This window comes from Vombatus ursinus, unplaced genomic scaffold (assembly GCF_900497805.2).
Source record: "Vombatus ursinus unplaced genomic scaffold, bare-nosed wombat genome assembly UNPS02014825.1, whole genome shotgun sequence".
Lineage (NCBI taxonomy): Eukaryota > Metazoa > Chordata > Mammalia > Diprotodontia > Vombatidae > Vombatus > Vombatus ursinus.
Genome location: NW_020954603.1, coordinates 10,529,371 through 10,550,146, shown reverse-complemented (window position 1 = coordinate 10,550,146; position 20,776 = coordinate 10,529,371). Strand labels below are relative to the sequence as shown.

The 20,776-nt window shown below is 37.0% G+C and overlaps 1 protein-coding gene across 1 annotated transcript in view; it reads right to left on the bottom strand.

The window, feature by feature from the left end:
- ZNF644 (zinc finger protein 644) overlaps positions 1-19,878 on the bottom strand; it is a 90,875-nt gene extending 70,997 nt beyond the window's left edge. Inside the window, exon 1 of the mRNA XM_027838131.1 lies at positions 19,752-19,878. Coding sequence (XP_027693932.1) covers positions 19,752-19,851 — 100 coding nt within the window. The 5' untranslated portion in view covers positions 19,852-19,878. The remainder of the gene's footprint in view (positions 1-19,751) is intronic.
- Between the last annotated feature and the right edge of the window lie 898 nt (positions 19,879-20,776).

Below are 20,776 nucleotides of genomic sequence, written 5' to 3'. Positions count from 1 at the left end.
GTGATAACTGATTGCCATGTGGTCGGTTTTCACTATCAAAACTACTCAATATGATCATTATCAAAAGAGATTGAATGCTTCTGAAAAGCTACAAGAGGGATAAACGGGAATAAAACAAACAGCTAAGTTTTCATTTCCAACTTTTATGAGAGGTTGTAGGAAAAAAGAGACTGAACTGAGAAAAAATTGTGAACATGATTTGGAGAGGTCTAGAAACGTACAACAGACTAGAAATTTAATTTTGGAAAGAACATGAGGAGATAATCAAAATGAAGATCTGGAGCTGAAGGACAGAACTCTAGCTAGAGGGAAAAAAAAAGATTTGAAAAGCAGTAGACCATGGTACGGTGAGCTAGGTGAGCAACAAAGAGGAAAGGAAGTTGGGAGCAGCTGTCAAAATTCAATCGAAAGGCAAGAGGAACAACCACAGACCTTGAAGAGGAGTCTGTCAAAACAATTTGCTAAGGGAAGTGAAGGCCAAGACAAAGAATGAGAATCTCAATTCCAGCAAAGTATGGAAAGTAAGAAGAATTTCACAGTGGTCAGCTTGTACTTCAACCACTGCCAAGACAACTAGTGCCTATGCTCCGAGTTCAGTCTAAAGGGCCTTGAAGAAAGCCTTCTACTCCCCTCCAGATTATCAAAGGATGTGAAATGCTCCCTTAGAAAACAGAAAAGCTTTAATGTAAAAACAAAGAATGCAGAGATGCTGAAGGCCCACCAAACATTTAGAGCTAATCAACAGACAGGAAGCTCTTCTCACAGACTGAGCTGGATGCTGTCAACAGGCAGCAGTTACTCATACCCCAAGGAATGAAGACGATGTGGGCCCTAGGGTGATTCTCAACAAGAACTAAGCACCTAAGGAGGAAGGATGATTGTTAACTCTCTGATTTCAGGGGGGCAGGGAGAGAAGGAATGACCCTGAGACAGCAATGTGTCAATTACATGGAGAGGTAGTAAGTTTTGGGGAGGTATTTTTCCCTCAGGGTCCACATCCAAGAACAATTTCCCAAAGAACCGTGCTAAGGATTTGACAAATATCTCATCTGATCCCTCAAGACAACCCTGAGGTAGAAGCTATATATCACCCCCATTTTACAACAGAAGAAACTAACATTGACAGAGATTAAGTGACTTGCCTAGGGTCACACAGTAAATGTCTATGGACATATCTGAATTCAGTTCTTTCTGACTCCAGACCCAGCCTTCTACACACACTAACACAGACTTGATATTCAAAATAACTAAGGGGGTACTATTCCTAGAACTAGAGAATACCTACAAATTCTTGATTAGTTCAAGTCACCAAGTTGGGGAGAGGGAGAAACATAAGCCAGTAAGCCTGTCTTAAAATTCCTGACAAAATTCTGGTATATATTGTTAAGGAAACAATTAGTGAATATCTAAAAAAGGAAGTGGGCATCACAAAGACCCAGCATGCCTTCAAATCAAACTAACTTTATTTCCATTTTTGACAAAGTTATCAAACTATCCATCAAAGCAGATAAAGAAAATGCTATATAATATACCTAAACGGGGGGGGGGGGGGGCTCGCCAGCTAGGTGGTGCAGTAGATACAGCACTGGGGCTGGAGTTACAGAGATCTGAGTTCAAATCCAACCTAGACACTTCCCTAGCTGTGTGATTTTGGCCAAATCACTTAGCCCCTATTTGCCTCAGTTCCTCATCTGTAAAATGGAGATACACGAGAGAAAGAAATGCAAACCACTCTGGTATCTTTGCCCAAATAAATCCATGGGAAAATTCATGGGGTCACATAGTCAGGCACTACTGAACAACATACCTAGATTTTACCAAAGCATTTGATAGTTATCTCAATCTTTGTTGCTGTTCAGTCATTTCCAACTCTTCACGGTCCCATGTGAGGTTTTCTTGGCAAAGATACTGGAGTGGTTTGCCATTTCCTCCTCCAGATCATTTTACAGATAAGGAAACAGGGACAAACAAGGCTAAATGACTTGTACAGGGTCACACAGCTAGGAAATGTCTGAGGTTGAATCTAAACTCAGTTCTTTTTAACTCCAGGCCCAGTACTGTATCTACTGTGCCACCTAGCTGCCCATACCTCAGTCTATTCTTATGGAAAAGATGGAGTCATGGGGGCTAGATGATAATATATATTTGGAATTAGCAGAACATGAATAGTCACTAACATTTCTACGTTAATTTGGAAAGCCTCTCGTGGAGTGCCCCCAGGGATCTATGCTTGGTCTTACGCTATTTAACCTATGCTATTACAATTGAGGACTTGGAAAAAGGTATAGATGGTATGCTTGTGATGTATTAAGACCTCCTTTTCTTTCTTTGAAATACTAAGAAATAATATGTCAGTGCCCTGGTCTAAAGTCCTACCCTCACTTGAATGAAAGACTTAGATTTCCTTAAAGACAATCAAATTCAGGAAAGAATCTTGATTCTCTGAATCTAAGAGGCTTTGTTTTGTTGCTAAGTGCCCAAAATTAAGAGAAGGATTTGGATTAACCTAATTTAAAAGCAATATCTCAGTTTCACTAAATTGAAAGCAGGGAAGGTCTTTGGATGGAGTGGCTAAAGATAGAATTATTTCTTTTACAGTACCTTGATACTGACATCACTATTTCTCTTTGTAAGCAAATCAAAAACTCAAAAAATTGAACTTTGAACCACTATCTTACCGTCTGTGGAATTTGTCTTGCATGGCATGGTTCAATTCATGGCATGGCAACAACTTCAGTAAGCAAGAAAACTTTGCCCATTTGAATCCCTCTCTCCTCTGAGCAGCAATACCTAGATAATTAATTATCTCTCTCAGACTTTAGTGAAAATGCAGAATATAGTTTTCTTTTTTTCTCTTTACATTTAAAAACTTGTAGTTGACACAAAGCTCAGAAGGATAGCCACCAGAATTTTAAAACATCATGACAGACAAGCATTGGACCAAATCAAATAAGATGAAATGTACTGGGGCTTTATAAAGGTAAACTCTTAAACTTGGATTTAAAAAAAAAAATCAACTTCACATGATGGAAAAGACATCTTCATCTAGTTAAAAAAAAAAGCACTAAGGTTTTTAGTGGAATGTAAACTCAATAAGCTGAGAGTAGAAAATGCTAACATACCACCTTAGGCTACATTAAGAGAAACAAAGTACCTTGGATTAAATGCCAAATGGTCCCCTGATTAGACTACATTTGTAGAATATTTAATTCTGACACCACACTTCAGGTAATGAATTGATAAGCCACTGAATGTGCAAGAGGGCAACCAGGATGGTGAAAGATCTGAAGTTCATATCATTATCATTTCAGTATCAATGGGCAAATTTAACCTGTAGAAAAGAACACTTAGATGAGACACTAGCTATCTTTCAAATATTTGTAATAGATGATAAATGGAAGAAGTAGCCAACTTGTTCTCCTTAGCCCTGAAGGCCAAACTAGAACAGTGGGTATAAGTTATAAAGTATAATAATAATGTAAGAAAAAACCTGCCAACAATTATGATGAGCTATTTCAAAGTGTAATGCAAAACCTCAAGAGGGAGTTTGTTCTTCCTCAGTGGAGGTCTTAATACAAAGGCCAGATGATCATTTCTCCAGTATGCTGGAAAAGAAAATCTTTTATTGGTATGTATTGAACTATTTGGCCATGGGGGTCCAACTCAAATTCCGCATTTCTCTAAAATAACACCTTTACTCTTCATCCCTCTACCAAGTTAGTCACTGAACCTCCTGACTATCCCATACTTAAAATAAGAATAAGACCAAAACAGCATTAATAAATAGCTTGCAGTGGAAATGATTTAGGGACACTTGGAATATTTCAATTTACTTCTTACTCCAGTAAAAATGGAAAATAGGAAGCAGAACCCGTGGCAAGGCAGAAACAATACACGTAAAGGGAACGGAACAGTAGAGTATTAAGTAGCAAGGCTGATTATACAGGGTCACATTCTCTGTCCTCTATTCCCCCCACAAAATTCTAGAAGATCTTTGAATGAAACTGAAGCAGAGAGAATAAAAGGAACAAAAAGGAGAGGTTTATGAACAACATAACTAGAACAATGTAAATGGGGGAAGGAAGAGTAGGAGAAGGGGGAGGAGGGAGAGAAAAGAAGAACCACCACCACCACCACCACCACCACCACCATCATGCTGGTTAGTTTTGCTGAACTTTTTTCTCCTTTGTGTTGCTTATTCTAAGGGATGGTCCTGTGCAGGAGGAAGAGGGATACACTAGAAAATGTAGGAAGTAAAAAACAAGAGATGAAAAAATTATTTTTAAAAATCAGATGAAGTGAAGGAAATAATGAATTTATTCAAATTCACAATCTACACCTGTATCTAGGCCTCAAGAAACTGAATTATCAGAAAAAGTTTCATTTTCTTTCTCTATTCTAGTCCCCAACCTGTATCTTTCTCAGTCTATGGTCAAAGTTAGTGGGCCACCTGAGAATACAAAAAGCCAAAAGGCATTCTAAAGATCCATTCAATGTTCTAACAAGTTTAAGCATACCCTAGGATTGGCAGGCAGTCAGGGGATGGAGAGGAGGTATATGCATCATGAATAATGTCTGCAAAAGCAATATGGCTGACGAAACTAAAGACACAATGTGCAACACCACAGCCAATCTACCGGATTATAAAACCCCTCCAATGAACCATAAACTGCTTTGCAAACAAAACTACCATTTCTGACCTTTGAAATTCCCAGAGTATTATAAAACACAGTAAAGTGCTTTACTCTAGATCTAATTCCAAAGTACTGACCAAATTTTGCGATGGCTAAAATAAACCCAACTGGGCAATGTACTGACCAAGTTCGAGGACTGCAACGGTAATAACTCTGTGTCACCACATGCTGCCATTGTTTGTCTACCTCTGCTGTCGCCACCAATGCCTTAGGAAATAATGTTCTTATTCAAAGACATGATCCCCACCACAAGCCTTCCAGACTACCCTAAAGTGGGGCAAGAGACCAAGAGGTCAGTCCTGAACACACAAGTCTTTTCTTTGTAGATGTTGGAAGGTTGCAATGAGGTTTAGGAGTTGGTGCAAATCGGGCAGCTAGGTTCCGAGGTGGATAGACCACCAGCCCTGAAGTCAGGAGGACCTGAGTTCAAATCCAGCCTCAGACACTTGACACTTACTAGCTGTGTGACTCTGGGCAAGTCACTTAACCCCATTGCCTAGCCAAAAAAAAAAAAAAAAAAAGTTGGCCCAAATCCAAAGGAGTAGACAGCCAGTATAAACTGCAAAACAGCAGGGGAGTTGTTGGCAGTGACAGGAAAAAGAAAAAAAAAAGAGTAGAACAACGAACAGGATGATGATGGCAGTAGCGACAGAAACAAAATAGCAGTAGAATGACAAAGGCAAAAAGTGTACCAATTCTGTAAAGTGAAGAAGGGATTCACAGAGCAATAAAAACATTGAACTTAAGGAAAATACTAAAAAACTAATTTCCTAGAACTTGAGATAGACTCAGTAATACTGATAAGTATGGAAGAGAAAACATTACAGGGACATACTGTCAGAAACTTCAAACCTAGAAGACAAGGAGTACACCAAGAGGATTTATAACATAAATTCTGAAGACTATGATATTGCCTATTACACACCTGTTGGTCTTCAAAATTAGGTCAGCTGGGTGGAGAATAAAAACTGTTTTTGTATTATGTAGTGGAGGAGGGTGTCTTCTTTAAACAATTATTTCACCCCCAAGAGATCTGGATTTCTTAACCAAAATATCAGTATTCTATATGGACATTATTGAGGCTATGAAATTGCCATTTGAGACAGAAAGATTAAACTACAAAACACATAACAAAATTTGGAAAGCATAAGAAATCAACAAACAAATTAAGCACCTTTTATTATACTGTTCAGAAGACTGTGCTAAGCATTGGAAGAAGACAAAGTTCTAGATAAGATACAGCTCCTGCCCTCAAGAAGTTTAGATTCTATGAGAGGTGACACTGAAGACCACCACCAAAACTATAATACAAATCAGTAAGTACTTATTGAATACCTGCAGTGAAAGTTCTACAATATACAATATCACATAATAATACCCCAACAAAACATTAAGTAAGATCTGAAGGGAAGTTATTACAAACCAGGTAATCAAGAAAAAGGCCTCCCTGAGTTGGTACCATTTGAGCTAGTCATTAAACGATGGGTAGATCAGCAAGCAAAGATGGGATGAGGGCATTCTAAGCAATACAATGAAAAAACAGTACATTTCATGGACAGTAGTCTAGTAGAAAGTAGTCTAGTTTGACTGAAGTATAGAGTCCATATAGGATACAATCTTAATACATACAGACAGACAGACACACAGACATAATAAAAAGCTGGAAGTAGAGGGTGGTTCCAGGTTCTGGAATCCTTGAATGCCCAGCAGTAGGATGAGAAGTTAACACGAAGCCACTAAAAACTTTTTTAAAAAGGCATAAGTACTAAAGTTATCAGATCTATGAACAAAAAAATTTATTCTTGTATGGATATAATGGATGGGGAGGAAAGGAAGCAGGGAAGGGTCCAGGAGTCCATGCTTTGAGAAGACCTGCCAGGAAGTTACTGTAAAGGTATAGGTGATGAGATAAGAAAAACTGGGTAAATGGAATCAAAATATATTTTTAATATTTCACATGTGACAAATTTTCATTTATGAATAATCAAAATAATTTCATGAATATAATTTTAATTTAAAAAAAAGAAACTGCTGTCAAGGATTTATTCTAAAAAGAAATTTCTCAAGTCAGAGGTGAGTTAAGCCAATCTACTATACCTTTTATGTATCTACCTTAAAAAATGAGTTACCTAAGATACCAAAGATTCCAATATATTCTGCATCAGTTTAGTCAAGGGTATTTAATTGCACTACACTTGAAAAACTAATATTATCTTAAATTCTCAGTGATCTCATTAGTTTCCATGAGTTCAAAGATGATCTCTATGAAGACAACCATGATAACTAACAAAAGAATGACAGGAGAGCTGCTCAATTTGTGTTCTCTTGCAAAGAAAATGTTTGCAGTAAAAATTAAAGAAAAATAGATAACATGGAGTTGATACCAAAAATAATTAAAGAAATAGTAAGAAAGCCTCTAGCTGCCTTCATTCAATCCAAGTCACCTGGGCCCAGATCAACTACATCGTCAAGCACTGAATGAATTGGTGGATGTGGTTATTAAGCCACTGTTCATGACATATGAAAGACTGTGTAGACTGAGACTAGCAACAAAGGACTAGAAAAGAGCAAGCATCCTGATTTTCAAAAAAAAGAAAAAGTCTGCAAACTATAAGCAAGTGAGCTTGACTTCAATTCCAGGGGAAATTCTAGACTACATCAGTTAAGAGACTGTTAGTAAACATCTGAGAAAGACAGAAACAATCACAAGGAGTCAAATATGGCTTTATTAAGGACAGGTCATCCTTACTAATTTAATTTCCTTTTTCTCTGGACACTGTTCCTTAACTATTAAGATCAGAGGAATTCTAAAGATATGATTTATTACCCAGACTCTGGTAAATAACGCAGTAGTCTAGTACCATTCCTGTGAGGGAAATGGAAAGATGTATGCTAAATACAAATCAAGCAGATTCAGAAATGGTTCGATATCAACTAGGCAGAGAACTCCAGCAGAATGCTTCAAGAATCTGAGCTTGGCCATGTGCTGAATAACATTTTCTAACAATGACTTGGATACAAGTACAGCTGATAAACTTAACAAAGTTTAAGATGACACAAAGATGGAAAGGAAAGCCAACACTCCATATGGCAAGTCAGGATTCAAAAAGAACATGAAACATTAGAAAACTGGGTAGAATAGAGGTTTTGATATAGATAAATGAAAAATATGACCACAGGAGGTTAAAAAAAATCAATTTTCACAAATACAAGATAGAAGAGACATTATTAAACAGCAGCCTGTGTGAAAAAGATGAGATTTTGGTGGACTGACTGAAAGCTCAGTGTTTAGCACTGGGATCTGACATGCAAAAAAGCTAATAATGACAGCTAGCATTTATATAACGGCAGCTAGGTGTTACAGTGGAGATAGTGCTAGGCTGGGAGTCAGGAAGACTCATCTTCCTAAGTTCAAATCCAGCCTCAGATATTTACCAGCTGTGTGATGCTGGGCAAGTCACTTAACCCTATTAGGCTCAGTTTCCTTACCTATAAATGAGCTGGAGAAGGAAATGGCAAACCACTCCAGTATCTTTGCCAAGAAAACCCCAAATGGGGTCACAAAGAGTCAGACACGAATGAACCGGCTACAACAAGCATTTTATATAGCACATTAAGGTTTGCGTAACACTCTACATATGTTACTTCAGCTGATTCTCACAGCAACTCTATGAAGTAAGTGTTGTTATTATATTCATTTTGAGATGAGGAAACTGAGGCCTAGAGAGATGAAGTGAGTTGCTCAAGTTTAGTCACACAGCTAGTAAGCAGCAGGATATCACTTGTGCCCTCAGCACCTCATACCTGAACTAGTTCATAATTATCAAGAGAGGTCTTGTACACACCTCCATATATGTATAGCAGCACCTTATATAGTAGCATACTACTGGAATTAAGATATTCATGATCAAATTGTGGTACATGCACATAATGGAATATTACTACCTTATAAGAAATTATTAATATAATGGGATAGTAGTTTGGCAAGAATTGAGAGAAACTGTATAAACTGATATCAAACAAAGAAAGCAGAACCAGAGAATACACAAAATTACTACAATAATGCAAATGAGAGCAAAACTAAAAGACAGTTGTCTAAGGAGAATGCAATGCAGCTGTCAACTTCAGGTATTGAAAAGGCATAAAGAACTGACCAGACACAAGTACAAGGTAACAAAATGTTTAGTTTGTAAACATACAGTTGTCAAATATAAGAGAAAGATACACATGAATAGTTCGGTAAGATATCTGGTCAGCCAACTGATCTCCCTTCTTTCTAAGGGTACAATGTCACAACATTCTTAGGCAAACACAACCCCAAAGCAGTGCTTGCAGGGCCAAAGAAGCCCTGAGGCCCCAAATCCCTACATTCAGTATTTTTATCTTTCTGTGGGTCTGACTGACTATGTCACCAGTGCAAAGTGTTCCCTTATACAAGAAACTAAAAAGTCTTTGTGCTTTAGCAGCCTACATGGTAGGGGCTACTGGTCAGCTGTATACCCTAATACCCACATGGCATGTAATCACAGCTGCTTCCCAGGGCTTGCTCCCTTCCCTTTTAATGTGCACAGGCCTGCAGCTCAAATGCTAAAATCAATAATTCACTACAAGAAGACATGTTAGAACACATTTCCTTACTCTTGGTACAGAGGTGGTACACTATGGGTAGGCTATGGGTAGAGACTGTGCTACACAGTCCTCTGTCAACTGCAGTTACTAGATTATCATGATTTAACTGAATTAATCAACATTTATTTGCTAGATCACTTATGTGTTAAGAGCAGGGAATACAAAGGAAAAGATCAAACAATACCTGCTCTCAAGAAGCTTCCATTCTGCCTGGGAAAACATCTCATTTTGCCCCCTTCTCTCCTCTGACACTGCCACACACAACCCCGCCCCCAACTCCCCATTTTGGTGGAGTCACCCATGGACTGCTGCAACAACCTGATGGCTGGCCTCTCTTCATCAAGTCTCTCCCAGCTCCAGTCCAACTTCTGTTCTGCAAAGTGATGTTCCTAAAGGTCAAACCACATCACCCTCCCAATAAACTCCAGTAATCCCTATCACCTTCAAGATAAAATGCAGGGTGGGGCAGCTAGGTGGTGCAGTGGATAGCACACAGGCCCAGGAGTCAGGAGGACCTGAGTTCAAATCCGACCTCAGACACTTGACACTAGCTGTGTGACCCTAGGCAAGTCACTCAATCCCAACTGCCTCACAAAAAAAATAAAAGAAAGAAAGAAAAAAGAAAAGAAGATAAAATACAGAGTGACCCAAAGTCTCAGTGCAGTATTAAGCTAAAATTTTAGGGCACCGTGCATAAAATCCTCTTGGTTTATGCCCTTCATAACCTGACCCCTTCCTACCTTTCCAGACTCCTTTTATCTCCAGGGGTAAGGAACCTCAAGGCCACGTGTAGCCCTTTAGGTCCTCAAATGACTGAATCCAAACTTCACAAAACAAATCCTCTTAATAAAAGGATTTGTTCTGGAAAACTTAGGCTCACTCACAAGGCTGCATCCAAGGACCTGGAAGGCCACATGTGGCCTCAAAGCCTCAGGTTCCCTACCCCTGCTACACCATCCAGGTAAACTATCCTCCTAGCTGTTCCTATTACACAACCCTCCAACTCCTTCTTTCTATCCTACTCCCTTCTCTCTCTCTCTCTCTCTCTCTCTCTCACACACACACACATACACACACACCACCCCTTGTACATGGATAGTTTTTTGCATTTTGTTTATTCCCTTAGAATGGAAACTTCTTAAGGATAGGGAATTTTTTGCCTTTCTGTGTCTAGCACTGTGTTTAGCACATGGTATGTAATTAATAAATACTTGTTGGCTTAGTTTGACTACAAATTAGAGGTGTTTCTATAGAGTAATACAACCAATCCAAACTATAAATACATAACAGAAAGCAAAAGAATCTTTGTGCAACCCAACTGAGAACACACAAATTCAATCTAACATCTATTTTGTCAAAACTACAATGGAAAAAGAAAGGCAAAAATATTAATACCTTTCCTGCATATATCAACTGGTTAAACTACAATCAATAAAATAAAAAAGGACAGGATAACAAAGATGTGTAGCTGCCTATAAATTTAACATTAAAATACCAACATTGTGAAACAACAGTCCTAATGTGGTAGATAATAGGGTGAACTGCAGAGTTTTCAATCTAGCCAACCTTGTTATTTTTCTTTAGCCTTCTCACACTTCATATTTATAGAACCTACAGCAAGAAAAGGTTGTCATCAGGTTGTCAAACATAAGGTTTCATTATTTAATCAACAGGAATATTACAATTGAATACTAACATGTTGGACATATTTTAGTTTCAATAATTTCTTAAAATACGCTATAAATTTCAAAGACATTATTTACATAGAATATTAATTCGGCAAAAGTCTTTTGTGACTAAAACTCTCATATTCCATAATGTGATGAAGCCTTTCATTCCCTTAGTTTTTTATGCTAAGGTAAAAGCCTTAAAAGGATAGAGATATCTCTTCTCTTCAGAGATGTGGGGGATGGGTAAGAGGACAAATAAATGTTAGACTGAATTTAGAGTGATGTTAGTTGGATGGTGCAACAGTTCTGATTTCCTAGCTTCAGAAAAGCTTACAAAATATACATACTTTTTAGAGGAGAGTTCAAAGCCTATTCTTTCAGATTCAAAATTATTAAATTATTTCACAGTCTTCATTAGTAAATATTTTAACTACCACCAATAGCATTTGAAAAAAATCCATGTCTAATCACTAAACAATTCTATTTCAACATTCAAACTTTTGATATATTAAGGACAGACTTTGATATATTAGCACAGGCTTTTCAAATTCTGAATTCTAGAGAGTTTGTATAATACATCTTATTAATTTTAAACTTTGTAAAACATCTCCTAACGTAACATTTTTATCTTTCACTAAACAAATGCCAAAATCTCATTGACTAAAACAAGGTTACTTACCTCTGAAGTGAAGCACCCCAAAACTATTTCTATTCATACAACCACATTCAGAATCAAATGCCACACTGTATAGCACTGAAATACTTAAAAAGAGTATGGATGACATGAACAGTGCCTAGAAGCTACTACTACAAAAGCTCCCAAAGGCAGCTATATAAGGAGGCAATTCAAGACCTTCTCTAGCTACTTCCTGGCTGTCTGCCCAGAGAATACTGTACAAGAGTCGACAATTCTTATCATCTCTGCAAGCAATTCACTCTGAATTCTAAATGAAAGTAACCTAGTAATCTTCATCAAGTTAACTTCTCACAGGTTACTCTCACTGAAAACTAGTAAGTACAATTCCTGTGGGGTTGGCCTAAGCAGCAATCCAGAAAAACAGAAAAGCTGAGCTACCATATAACTTCATCTGATTCGTACCACATTCATACAGCAATGCCAAACAAGGACAAAACACTAAGAGACCCAAGCACCTCCTCTCTCTACTAAACTGAGAATAAATATGCCATGGAGGCTCTCAAATTAGAAAGAAAATACAAATATATTTTAATAACAATTAATTGAACATATAACAGGTATCCCCCCAAAAGGATATATTGATAAAGATTCCTCAGAAATAAGCTTTTTCAAAAGAAAGCTCTAGATTTAACGAGCAGATAGCACAAGGCTCTCGTCCCATCAACCAACAAATATTTCTGATTTCACCACCTCACCACACAATCAACAGAAGAATCAAAAGGAAAGTGAGCTTACTTATTCTCACAATTGAGAGGCAGTTTCCTCTCACATGCTCCCTTTAGGTACAGAGATAGTGGGTACCTACCCACTATCTTTTTTTAAAATAAAAAGATATTTTAAGTCAATTTTAAGTCAATTTTAAGTCAATTAACAAAATTCCTACATAATATAACCACCACGATGTCAGCTAGTATTTATTAAGTCCCTTATCCAACAAGGTATTATGGTTAAATAAAATATTACTAGTTATTCTATAAACTCATCATCAAAGTCATACTCTGGTGTGGCAGAGTATGGTTTTGGCAGAGATCCTAAGTTTCTGAATGTTAGGCCAGTAAAGCACAAGCTCTAAGAAATTTCTACACCAACCAGGAAAGACTCTGAATATAGATCCAGTGGAGGACAACCACCCTGAGTCAGAAGAGCTAATTTTCAAAAGGGTAACCATGTGTTGAATTTATCTGGCCCAGGTAACAAAGATTACAAGGAGGGATTGCAATCTGACTGGCTGAAGACGTATCTCATCAATTAAATCTCAGATCTTCAAAATATATGCCATACACATTACCAATCAGATAATACAATCCATAAGCAATGTAATGTATTTTGTTTGATGATTCAGAAGGATTTTGAAATACCTTAGGATCATTATGATCATCAATTAATAATATTTTTAGAAAAAAAGAAATAATTCACCAAATCAGTTTTTTATTGTATAGAATTTAGCCATTCCTAAGATCAAAGATATAGAGTTGGGAGAAATCTTAAATTAACATAGTTCAACCCCCTCATTTTACAGATGAGGAAACTGAACAACAGAGGAGCTAAGTAACTTGTCCAGGGTCATAAAGGGCACAGAGCTGAGATTCAAATCCAAGTCATCTCATTCCAAACAAGCATTTTCCCCCACCTCACTATGCTGCCTCTTTTCCAGTGTACAGAACACACTGAAATCCCTAAGTGGAGACAGTCAGTAGTTGTTAAAGTTCCTCCAATGTCTCTCCCAATTTTCATCTCCACTTGCTGTTCAATGCTTCTGCTGAAATTCATTTTCTGAACAAAATAGAAGGAACATACATACACACATGTAAGATATGACAAATGGAACTAAGGATGTTTAACCTCAAGAGGGTAGGCACAAGTGGGGTCCTGAAGTGGAGATATCAAATAAAAGGAACGGATTTTTTTCTGATTTTTTGTCTCAAGTCTCACCTTTCTCCAATTCCTCAGCCCCAAAACTGCCAAAGTAATTTTTTTTATTTTTTGAACCATAAGAAATGAGACAGATGGTTTCAAAGAAACTTGAGAAGACCTATGTATTAACTAATGCATAATGAAATAAGCAGAACCAGGAGCACAATTTTTTATAACATTAACATATTTAAAAAGAAACTCTCAAAGAGTTAAGAAACTGATTAACGAAGTGACAATAGATGTTTATTCTGTTCTTTAAGACATTGAGAATGATTTCACTGAAATAGGGAAAACTCCCAATCAAGGAATTTACCAATGCAGAGGGGAACCTGCTCTATAGCTTAGTCTTAAGTGTAGGAGGTACCAAGTGGCAAACCTAGGTGTCCTGGCTCTGACAGACAACCTCTCAATGTGGTCAAAGAAACTAGAATCAAAGAGACAAATTTGGAGGTGTATGTTTTTCAATCCACTTGTCTCTTCTAATAGGTTCTCAAAACCTTGATTCCTCACTCTCCTTTACTCCACGTATCCAATCTGCTACCAAATATTCTATTTCTAGGTCATTTCTTGCATCCATCCTCTTCTTTCCATTCATCCAACTACCAGCCTCACTTAGGCTGTCATCACTTCTAGCCTGGACAATATCAAAAGCACCCTAACTGGGCTCCAGGACTCAAGTCATTCCCTTCTCTAATGTATTCTCCACACATGTGCCAAAGAGAGATTTCTAAAGCATAGGATGACTGCTCAAAAATTCCATTTCCCACTCCAATTGTCACTGGCTGCCCCCATGCCTGGAATACTCTCCCCTCTCATCTCCACCTCCTGGCTTCCTTCAAGTTTCAGCTAAACCCTACATTCTACAAGAACCCTCTCCTGATCGCCCTTAATGTCAGTGCTTTCTCTGTTGATTATCTTCTATTTATCCTGTCTAAAACTTGTTTGTACATAGCTGTTTGCATACTGTCTCTCCCATTAGATTCTGAGCTCCTTGACAGCAAGGGACTATTTTTGCCTCTCTTTGAATTTCCAGTATTTCGTAATGGCAAATAAAAAGTACCTAATAAATGCTTGTTGACTAAGATTTTTTTCTTTTCCCCTCCGCTTAATAGTATTGTATTTTTGCCAATCACATGTAAAGACAGTTTTCTACATTCATTTTTGTAAGATTCTGAGTTCCAAATTTTTCTCCCTCCCCAAGACAACAAGCAATCTGATACAGGTTAAAACATTTCCACGTTTTGACTAAGATTTTTTGATGTACTGATTTTACTGCTTTTTTCATGTCTTCCTCTTTCTTTTTAAAAATTAATTCTTATATAAGAGATGCCTAATGGAGAGGGTAAAGAGGAAGGGCCACAGTAAAATCTAAGTGATGTTAAAAACAAAAGATATCTTTAAAAAATAAGAGGCATTAAAAAAAAAGGCATTAGAGTCAAGAAAAAGTGACTGGGAGACAATCATGGAATTTAGGACTGAAAATTACTTCACAGATCAGCTAGCCTAAGTTCATTTCACAAATGAGTAAACTGAGACACAGAGAGTTAAATGATTTGCCTAAGGTCAGAAGCTAGTTAGAAGCAAAGTCTAGAAAAAACCCAGAATGCCTGTCACCTGTCTCAGTACAGCTGTACAGATTCTTTCTTCAACTGGACAGCCTATCAAATGTGTCCTCCTATCCATGCCCAGAATTCCCTCTACAACAATTTCTCCTTCCACAGAATCACAGATGAAAGTGCCTATAGACATCACCTTGTCTAAACTCTTCATTTTATGGTTGAGACAACTAAGCTTCCTAAGAGATTCAATTCTCCCTTTTAGATCCTGCTTCTCCTTGATATCCAGTCTCCTTGTTCTCAAGAAATTTCATTTTAATATTTTAGTGTTGAGTTAAAAATAGCAAGCAAAGCTAATAGCTAATCATTCACGTCTAGGGACAATCACAGAAGTTCAATGGTACCAACATTCAATCTATCTTCTTCCCAAGGTTTTTATGAATCCAATACCATTTTATCTGTCTGCCCACCTTTCTGACCTTTCTCTGTCTCCTTCTCATATCCTTTCCCTCTTGAACGTGGACTTTCTCTCTGGGACCATGGGTTCCAGAAGGCTACCATATGTAACCCTAACCCAAGCCTCAATTTCCCAGTCCACCTTGCCCAGAAGGATCTCCCTCACTTTCTATGTTTTTATGTTTTGTCTTCCTCCATTAGAATTTAAGTTGTTTGAGGGGAGGGAGCATCTTGCTTGCTTCTATTTGTATCCCCAGAACCTACTAGTGACTGGCACATGGTAAGTACTCAAATTTTGGTGTGCCGAGATTTAGCAAATTCCACCAAAAAACTCCATCTACTTCAACAGTTTCATTATCACTTCTATTCAGATGCATGCCTTCCAACTCTATCTACCAGTCTGACTTCTCTGCCAAGCTCAATTCACACATTTTTAACTCCCTGATGGATCTTGTCCATCTTGTCATTATCTTAAATATATCTAAGAATCCGTGTGGGTAATAAAATAGGAAAGAAAAAAGTAGTACACATGGAGTCAGCAGACTTGAGTTCAAACCCTGACTGAAATTTACTAGTGGTATGACCATAGGTAAATCAGTTTCAGTTTCCCCATCTGTTAAATAGAGGCAATATTTACACTACCTACACCTCACAGGGTTGTTCTAAGGATGCCATTTTGTAGATCATAAAAGTGCTATGTAAACCTAAGTTAAAATTTTAATACCATATGTTGTATGCAAGAAACATTTAATAAATATTCATTAAATGAATTTATCTTTCTGGCCTTTAGCTTGCCCTCGTGACCTCCATATCTCAAAGAACATCCGACACAAGCTCCAATCCTTCCTCCTGCTTGCTCTCCAGTTAGTCACCAAATCCTGCCTATTTTTTCGAAAAGTTGCATCCATCTCTTTCTCTCCATTCTTTTTATCTCCACTTTTTCACCCAGACCTGAGCTAATGTAATAATAACCTTCTATATCTGAGACATCAAACTCAAATAGAAATGGGGTCACTAAACTACACAAGGATCCCAATGGGTGCGTATTGATTGGGAAAACCACATATTAACATTATCTATGCTTTACTGTATTTATTTTGTTAAGTATTTCCCAATTATATTTTAATCTAGTTCTGGCTGTACTGAGGAATGCTGAGGGGCTGGAGAAGTGAGGGCTTTGTGTCTTGATACCTCTGTTCTAAATAGTTTTTATGCCCCAGCCTCTTCTCCAATGTAATCCATCCTACAAACTGCTACTAGATCAATCTTCCTACAATACCACTTGGATTGTTTCATTTCCTTGTTCAAAAATCCTCTGGAACTTCTTACTGCCTAGCATGTAAGACCAATTTCCTTAGCCTAGCATTCAAATTCCTCCACAGTCTTCCTTTTAACTTTCCACTCTTACCTATCCTCCCACCTTCATCTCTGGATATGTCACTCTCCATTTAAGCTTTTCCTGGATACAGCCATCTCCTCTCTCCCTATTCAAATCCTATCCATCCTCCTAGAGTCAGTTAAAATTCCATTTCCTTCATGAGCCTTTCCTATTCCCCTCTCTTGTTTGTAGGACTATAGTATTGTCTGTACCATTCATCTGGTACTTCTAAAAGTACTGCCTAGTTAGTTTTCTCAGGTGCATGTCTTATCTCTCAAGATTCTGAGCTCTAGAGAGCACCACATAGATGATTCTCAATAAATATTTGCTGAATGACATAATTCAGGATAAAATAGGTTTTTACTAATAGTCTGATTTTCTTCTTCTAAAATCTAAGAATTTCACTAAATTTCTATTATTTGATAGCCACTATTACCACATTTATAATAACTATAAGTCAACAATGTGATACATTGGTTTAATTATTCAGAGCCATATCAAATACCAAAGGGTTACTTTATACAGCTAGAAAAAAAAAAAACACAATTCAGCTCAAAGGGTCAAGCATCTCAAGGAAAATAATGAAAAAGTGTGGGAAGTAAGAGGGCCTAGCAAGACAAGATCTCAGGATGGTAATCATCAAAACTGGTACTGATTCTTTTTTAAATAAAAAAAGATCAGTGGAACAGATTAGGCACACAATATACATAAGCAAAGGAACATAGTAGCAAAGAGCCCAATCATTGGCATAAGGATTCACTCTTCAACAAAAACTGCAAGAAAACTAGAATTAGGTTTTAGACCAACCACACACCACAATAAGCTCCAAATGGATACAAAACTCAGACATAAAAGGTCACACCATAAACAAAATAGGAGCAGGAAAGCCGATATCTTTAACAACTACGGATGGGGCAAAATTATTGACCAAGCAAGAGAAAAAGAGGAAGTAAAACAGGACAACTTCAGTTACATAGAACTGAAAAGCTTTTACACAAAATCAATGTTCTTAAAATTAGAAGATAAACAGTTAACTGGGGGGGAGGGGGGTGTTTCATTGCACCAAATTTCCTCCTTAAAAGCCTGATATTCAAGATATGAAGTGAATCAGTTCTCCAAAAGATAAGTGATCAAAAGATATGAACAGACTGTAAAAGGAAAAAAATAACAAGCTAAGAACAACCATATGAAAAGGTGTTCCACACCATTAAAAGGGAAAATTCAAATCAAAACAACTGAGGTTCTTCCTCACATTCATCTGATTAACAAAGATGACAAAAATGGAAATTAAATCCTTTAAGGGTATGTGGGAGGAAGGCACTGTTGATGGAGTAATAAATTGCTTCTGCCCATTATGAAAAGAAATTTGGAACTACACAGCAAAAGTGATTAAATTATGCCCAAACTCCAAAAAGATCAAAGAAGGAAAGGAGCCACAAAAACAAAATATATGCATAGCAGCACTTTTTGTCATATCAAAGAAATGTAAACCAAGAAGATGCCCCCATCACATGTGAAAAGGCTAAACAAATTATGGTATGACAAAACATACAGTTTCAGAAAAATATAGGAAGATTTGTGTGAACTGATGTAAACTGAAGTAAGTTGAACCAGGAGAACTACACAACCAATGATTTCAACACTGTAAAGAAAAAATTTCAAAATAACTATTACCAGGAAATTAAAGAAGCACACTGTACGTCTCTTAGCGGAGAGGTGAAGCACCAGAAGTACAGAATAAGCCATACATGCATCTTCAGACATGGTCAATATGTAAGAATTTTTTTGTTTGGCTATGCTTTGTTCCAAGGTAAGTGTCTTGGTTTTTGTTGGAGTGGTGGGGTAGAGAGGAATGCCAAAGAAGCATTTAATATACGAAGAAAAAAAATCTTTAGAGGGAGACAAAAAAAGGACAGCCTTAAAACAGTGTTATAATTATTAAGTCATAATAGGAAATTATAGGGTTTTTTATGCAAGTTGCATGTACATAATAGATTCATGGTTTTTATGTTACCAAAAAAAAAAAGTGTAAGTTGGTAGATAACCAAAGAAGTTAATTTAATCTTAGACTGCACTGAGAAGCACAGTTCTGAGGACTAGAAAAGTGACAATCCCACTGTAATCTACCCTCATCAGACAACATCTCAAATATTGTGTGTAGCTCTAGGCATCACATATTTTAGGAACTACATCTGATAAGCAGAAGAATGTGCAGAGGACCATTACCAAAATGGTAAAGGCATAGATGACACCTGGAGAAAGTGTAGGTATTTTTTTTGTCTGCAAAAGAGAAGATTTGAGAGAGTGGAAAAGAACATAAGAGATGATGAGTATATTCAAGTATTTGCAAGATAGGAGGAAAAAGGATTAGACATTCTTCTCAGCCCCAAAAAGCAGAATTCAAAGCAACTCTTCAATTTCAGGAGAGATAGTCTTAGTGTAAGGAGAGTTCTAAAGAACCTTTAGAACTATCCTAAAGTAGAAAGGGCTATTTCAGGAGGCAGTGGGCAACCCTTCACTAGAGGTCTTGCATCAAAGGCCATCTGTTTAGTATGTAGCAGAGGGAATTCTTGCTCGGGAACAAGTTAAACTAGATGGCCTCTAAGGTCTCTTCCAACTGAGATTCTGTGAACTAGACAGATAAGAGATTAAACAAAGCTCATGATATATCAAAGTATAAAAATACCCAAAGTGTTTTTTTTTCAAATGAGCAAATTTTCAAAATTTCAGTGCTATTCAATTTTAGTTATATTTTACCCTTTGAATAGATGACACTGGAAAGCCTCAAGTCAGAGAATATCAGATGATTTAGTTTTTTTCTTCCCTTTCTGTAACAGTAAAGCGAAACAACCTTCATTTCAGCCAGTGGCCTTGCACCAATTCAACAATCAAGACAAAGGTTCTTCTATAACCCTATGAATAAACAATGCGCATTAAAAAAAAGAAAAATATGACATCTTAAACAAAAGTATTGATAACTGGAACAGCAAATACCTATGAACTATCAATTTTAAAAATTAATCTTCAGACTTAATTAAATTCTCATTGGCAGCTTTTTACAATTGTGTCTACAAGTTTGACAGATTGTTTTTTGTGAGTTCCGTGTGTTTTTTTTTCCCTTTATAAAAAGGGATACATAACGATAATGCATAGTCTGTATGTCAAGTACACACACAGAGAAAAAAACATGTGTCCAAATCAAGAAGTGTCATTTGAGGAAAATCATCTATCTGGCTCAGACTACCTGCTGGGTAGAAGTTTTATTTGTAATTTACAGAAGAATACAAACAACAACCGAGGTATGAATGTATTAATGGCATTAGATCTCCACCACTGGAAGGGATACCAACACATCAATGAGATGAACATCTGGAAGTATATATTCAGGATCCCTTTATGACCTCAATAGAATACAGTAAATCAGTGAGAATCAGTGATGTTTATTTCAACCAATTTCACAAAATAAACATTAAGAGCTGAGAAAGTATGGATTAGATTACACAAATTATGTATATATACAAAATACACACAGCACCTGTATAGAACAAGGATGTGTCATCCCTACATTTTCTTCAAAAACCTAAATCAAAAATTTTGAATGATGATGAAATGGGAGAAATATATATTAGAGAGAAAAGTCACCATGGAGGACAAGATTAGAATTTTAACCTTTTAAAAATGGCCAAACTGAAGTAGACATTGAGGCATTTGAATTTTTTAAAAATTTGTTTCAAAAAAGCTATTATTTTAGTCTTCTTAAAGAATGATACATATGCTGACTA